This window comes from Phoca vitulina, unplaced genomic scaffold, assembly GCF_004348235.1.
Source record: "Phoca vitulina isolate PV1807 unplaced genomic scaffold, GSC_HSeal_1.0 scaffold25, whole genome shotgun sequence".
Classification (NCBI taxonomy): Eukaryota; Metazoa; Chordata; class Mammalia; order Carnivora; family Phocidae; genus Phoca; species Phoca vitulina.
In genome coordinates this window covers 34349501-34355500 of record NW_022589728.1, presented here as the reverse complement: position 1 = coordinate 34355500, position 6000 = coordinate 34349501, and the positions used below count along the sequence as shown (strand labels likewise).

Here is a 6000-nt window from a genome sequence, read left to right as displayed (position 1 = left end):
AAGATTTCTATTTATTTATTTGACAGAGAGAGAGAGGTGGAGAGCACACAAGCAGGGGGAGCAGAGGCAGAAGGAGAAGCAGGCTCCCCGCTGAGCAGAGAGCCCCATGCGGGACTCGATCCCAGGACCCGGGGATCACGACCTGAGCAGAAGGCAGCTCCTTAACCAACTGAGCCACCCAGGCATCCTTCACTGATCACTTCTTCTTCAGGAGGAGAGAATCAATAGCCAAGCCAGAGTAAAATTCTCCAAGGACACTATAACCTGTTGTGAATTTTCTGGGGAATGTAGCCAATGCTCACATGGCCATACTTGGTGACAAATGATAAGGGTCATGGTCTTGTTACAAGAAAGTTTGGCAATCCTGGGGATCTGCATCACCACGAGGTGCAAGCCAGCCTCTGAACCACTAAGAGTTGATAAGATATGGGCCTAATGGATGATTTGATGTGGAGTCAGGGTTGTGGCAGGAAAAGCACAGAATTCAGAAACTGACCTAGAATCAGACACTTTGCAAGTATATAAACAAACAGCTGAGTCTCTACCATAAGATGACCACCACTAACTCCCTCATCAGGGCCTCACCAAGGCAAAGCCACTGTGGCCAGGCCCAAGTTTGGCAACAGGCATCCATCTGTCCGACCTAAAATGTAAGGCTCTCCAGTTTTTCAAAAACATAAACCTGATTACATCATTCTTTTGCTTAAGTCGATTCAGTGGCATCCCATTACCTTTAGCCTAAGACTGAACTCCCTTGCATGCCCAAAGGTCCTGCAGGATGTAAACTCTACCAATCACTCCACTTCATCTCCCCTCTTCTCCTACCACTTTGCCTCCCACACTTTATATTCCAGCACACTTTAAGTTCTTTCCATTCCTAAAACATTCAAGTCTATACTTGCTGTTGACCTAACACCTTCTAAATGCTTTTAACCCTCTTCAACCAGCTAACTTTATGGTCTTAGCTTAAATGGCACATCCTCAGGGAAGTGCTCTTTGCCAACTAGATGGGTCAAGTCTCCTGATACAATATGTTACATCATACACTGACCTCATGTCTCTGTAATTACTCATTTAATGTTTTCTCTCCCCCCAGTCCATTATTTCTATAAAGGCAGCAGCTGTGACCACTTAGGTTACCATTGTATCCCCAAGGCCTTGCCCAATGACTGCAATATCACAGAGGCAATTTAAAAAACAAACAAACAAAAAAGTAAGGTCGGTATACTATCCTGCTTAACACAACTGATTAAATGTAAGTGCCATATTTTTCAGGCCATCTAGCTATAAGCTGAGAACCTTTCCCTTACTACACCCAGAAATGTATCTTGAGGGATGCCCGAGTGGCTCAGTTGGTTAAGTGTCTGCCTTCAGCTCAGGTCATGATCCCAGGGTCCTGGGATCGAGTCCCACATCGGGCTCCTTGCTCAGCGGGGAGCCTGCTTCTCCCTCTGCCTACTGCTCACCCTTCTTGTGCTCTCTCTCTCTGACAAATAAATAAATAAAATCTTAAAAAAAAAAAAAAAGAAATGTATCTTGAATACATTCAGCAGTATCTTTTAAATGAATAAATCCCATAAAATAATTCAAAAAAAAACTCAAACTGTTCAATTCAGTAAAATATGAATACAGGCCACCTAAAATACTATATTCACTTTATTTCTAATTTTTCTACTGGTTTTGATAACATTTAGAGAAAGAATAAATGAAAACAAGGAACTATTGTATCACATCAAGAAATAACTTTATCCAATGGGAATTCAAATGGAAGATATATTTAACATCAATTCATATATTAGTAACTTAAACACTTATTATCAAGTATGACATCATTAAAGCACAAAATAGTCTCCTTCAATCTCAACCAAACTTCTGGCTTCCCTTATGTGTCACTCCTATGACTACCAACTGCACACATAAAGAGACTAGGGAAAATTTATTGAAGATGGTTTTCCAGGAAATTTATAAAATGAAAAAGGCAAAATATGTCAAATAAAGCATAAACAGCAATAGGGCTCAGAATTTACTCTGGAAAGGCTGCCTAAGGCACTACCAAAAAAACAGTTGTAAATCCCTGATCTGACTTTGAAATTTTATGATCTTAAAAAATTTCAATTTGAAGCACAAGGTGACATGACCACACTAATGGGTATATTATTTTCTCAGTAAAGGCATATGTGAGAAATATTATGTCTGTCCAGGACACTGTCACCCCAATATGTGTTGTAATACAGCTGATTATATAAGGTGTGGAAGTGAACTTGGTTATTTTTTAATGCATTTTAAAAACTAATGACACTTGAATGAATGGTGGCACAATAGGGAAAAGGACTATTTTTATATAAAACAATATTAAATCAGCATGTGATGAGATGAAATGGTGAGACTGCAAGAATTTTACAAAATGGTAATTTAGAAATTGTAAATGCTTTTATTCAAAAGTGCAAAAAAGGTGTCAATTGTCCTCATTTGCTGGAATCACAGTTCTTATGAATAACAGCATCTACTGATGAACCTGATCAAGAATGAATTAAAAAAATAATTTAAAAATTGGAATGAAAAATAAAATAAAAATTGGAATGATTCTGGTTAAAACCAGAATACAAAATTATGAAAACCAAATCAATTTGACAGTGGTGACAGAAGTACTGTTATTTGGCTAATGAAAACAATGAATGCTCCTGACCAGTGGTTTCCGAGGACCCCGTTCAGGTGACTCAGGTGCTTCCAGGAGCTGGTTAAGGAGAGTGAGGAGGAGGCCCAGTGAGGAGGACTCTGGACCTAGAGAAGCTCTACTTCTCTGTTTTACCATACACTGAGAATGTATGTATATCTTTTTTTTTTTAAGGCTTCAATTTGTTTAAAAAAAATCCTGAAAACCACAGCAATATATATATGCTATTTCCAAGCACACAAAGAGAATTGAAATCAGGACATACGAGACAAAAAGGCTCCAAACTACTGGAAGAGTTATCAGTTTTCTTCTCACTTAACTAATGTTAAAATGACTTGTCAACTGAGATATGCCATAGGGTAAGAGACTACTAGTTAGGTACCTTCAGGTTAATAGCACATATGCAAAGGAGAGCTAGCTAAGTGGGAAAGTGGGAACTGCTCACATGAGCTAGGCAACCACAAGAGCAAGCAGGTCTCCTCTTCAGCCTGACCTTGGCAACAGGCTGTTTCTGAGAACCCAAAGTTCTTCATGGCTGAGAGCTCATGTCCTTTAGACATTTCAGAGAACAAGCGATATGAGCTGTGGTACAACTTTTCAGTAAGACTGAAAGTCACGTCAGCAAGGCACTGGTGCATCCATTTAAGGATACAGGATAAACACACAACTTTTAACATTAAATTGTTAGAGATGATTGGCCAACATACGAATATGCATAGTACTTGGCACACAAGTTCTTTAATAAAATGTTACTGAATCTATTCTGAAAATGTCATGTTTGTTAAGTAATATGTTCTAAAGGGTAAAAATCAGGAAAAAAAAAAACTCTACTCTAAAAAAAAAAAAGGATGTAAAGTCCACTCTATCCTAATGCAGCAGGGGGAATTTTTTTTTTTTTTTTAAGTTACAACAGGTTTTAGGCTTAATACATACATTTTGGGCTTAGGGAATCACATAATTAAAAAGCAAAATTTGATTTTGATTAATACATAACCACTATCATGAGTTTAAAAATCAGACGAAAAATGTTACTAAAAAAAGGGAGAAAATGTCTAAATGAATCTGCACAAATATACAAATCAATGTGTGAGAGGTTAGCAAGGAAAATATAAAAATTGTCTTTTTTTTAATAAGCCTTTCATTAGTTAAAAGGAAATGGAATTCTGAATTTCCCCTTATATATTTGGTCCTCCTAGCTTTCCTGGACAAAGCAGTACTAACCATTTTAGCAAACTCCAATTAAAATACCCTCATAATGTTGAATCTAGGACAACCTATCATCTACGCAGACAAAGAATTCTGAATGTCACATACAGTAAATGAAAAGGTCAAATCTGACCATGTTTACAGTATTCTATGATGAAAATAAAAAATCCAGGAAGGCAAATAAAAATGGCTTACTTACACGAGGTTCCTTTTACTTGTTGATTGTACATTTTAAGAATTGGATATATGCCTTCCCTTCTTATCCAGTATTTTTAAAGAAGTCCTAAGTGAATGCATACTGTTTTGTAAACTGCATTGTCTAAACTGCAGCAAAATTCAGGCAAAAGTGAACGTAGTTTTATCCCCTAGAAAAGCACTGAATATGGTTATAGGAACAAATTCAATATCATCTAATTTAAGAAGTTCTTGTCATCAGGTATGGTTACATTGGTTTGTAAAACATATATTGCCTAGAACAAAATACAGCAACCTGTAAATCACAACCCAGCAATTTTTCATTCTTTCTATTGATAAACATTCAAAAACAGTATTTTCACCATGTGAAAGTAAACAACCACAACCTCCAAATCAACTTTTCTCACGTGAGTTTCTAATCCCCATAGCGTCACTGTAAGTCACTAGCAATCACTGCATTGATTGAGCAAAGATTAACTTAGCACTTCCCTCCAAAAAAAAAGTATAAAAAGAATGCTTTAAATAGATATAACCCATAGAGAACTAGGTCTATATCATAAATGCTAGGGATGAAGAGCATGTAAAATAACAGATTCATGATTCGGGGTAGGAGAGGAATCCATTGCTTCATATAGCACAAAAGAATTCTGCTCAGGCGGCCATAGCTCCTTTCATTTCTTAGCTGGGTTCTTGGGAGGAAGGAGTTTATATGTGTTGAAGTAGCCCACCACCTGCTGGGGGATCTCTGCCAAGACACACTGAGAGAGAGCTTCTTTTGGAGCCTTATGAAAAAACAAAATCAAAGCGACTTAATTAGTAACCAAATTTTACTGGCATTTTAATAACAGACTAGGAATACCTCACCTGTCAGTAAAAAGGAGTTATTCCCAATTCCTGGGCTTATATCGTGTCTTAGGTGAAACACAGAATAAGCTAAGTAACCAATGTTACTTAGGAGCGCTTTATTACTCCCACTAATATTTATCAAGTCCTTTTTTGGTGCCAGCTTTCTGGCATTTGATAATTACTTTTTTCTTTAACTTTTAAAGGTGGGTCTTTCATTCACTTGGTATTAATTTTTTTAACTTTTTATGTTGAAATAATTACAGATTCATAGGAAGTTGCAAAAATAATATGCACCAAGTTCCTTCCAAAGGTAGTATCTTTTATAACTATAGTAGAATACCAAAACCAAGAAACTGACAATGGTACAGTTCACAGGCCTTATTCAGATTTTACCAGTTTTATTTTACCTGCACTTATTTGCATGTGTGGATGTATTATTCTATGTAATCTTATCATCTGGGTAGATCTGTACAACCATCACCACAGTCAAGAAACAGAACTGTTTCATCATCACAAGGATCCCTAACATTAACACTTTTAATCACCTTCCCCCACACTCATACATTGGCTGCTGGTAATGTAAAAAAGCATAACCATTCTGGAAAAGTTCAACAGTTTCTTTAATAATTAAACATGCAATAATTGGGCGCCTGGGTGGCTCAGTCGTTAAGCGTCTGCCTTCGGCTCAGGTCATGATCCCAGGGTCCCGGGATCGAGTCCCACATCGGGCTCCCTGCTCGGCGGGAGGCCTGCTTCTCCCTCTCCCACTCCCCCTGCTTGTGTTCCTGCTCTCGCTATCTCTCTCTCTGTCAAATAAATAAAATCTTTAAAAAAAAAAAAAAAACATGCAATAATTATACAACCCAGCAATTGCACTTCTGGGTATTTATCCTAGAGAAATAAAAATTTATGCTTGCACAAAAACCTGTACATGAATGTTTATAGCAGCTTTGCATATAACAGACAAAAACTGAAAACAATTAAAGATGTCCTTCAACGGATGAACGGTTAACACCTACACCATGGAATACTCCTCAGCAATAAAAAGGGACACATGCAGCAACAACCCTGCAGAAAAT

General features: G+C 37.4%; 1 protein-coding gene across 3 annotated transcripts in view; it reads right to left on the bottom strand.

The window, feature by feature from the left end:
• Window positions 1–1495: 1495 nt before the first annotated feature.
• CPNE3 (copine 3) overlaps window positions 1496–6000 on the bottom strand; it is a 50268-nt gene continuing 45763 nt past the window's right edge. For 2 of the 3 annotated variants that reach the window (XM_032421641.1, XM_032421642.1), the window contains exon 17: window positions 1496–4857. In XM_032421641.1, coding sequence (XP_032277532.1) covers window positions 4747–4857 — 111 coding nt within the window. In that variant the 3' untranslated portion in view covers window positions 1496–4746. The remainder of the gene's footprint in view (window positions 4858–6000) is intronic. The other variant, XM_032421640.1, reaches the window with a different exon arrangement.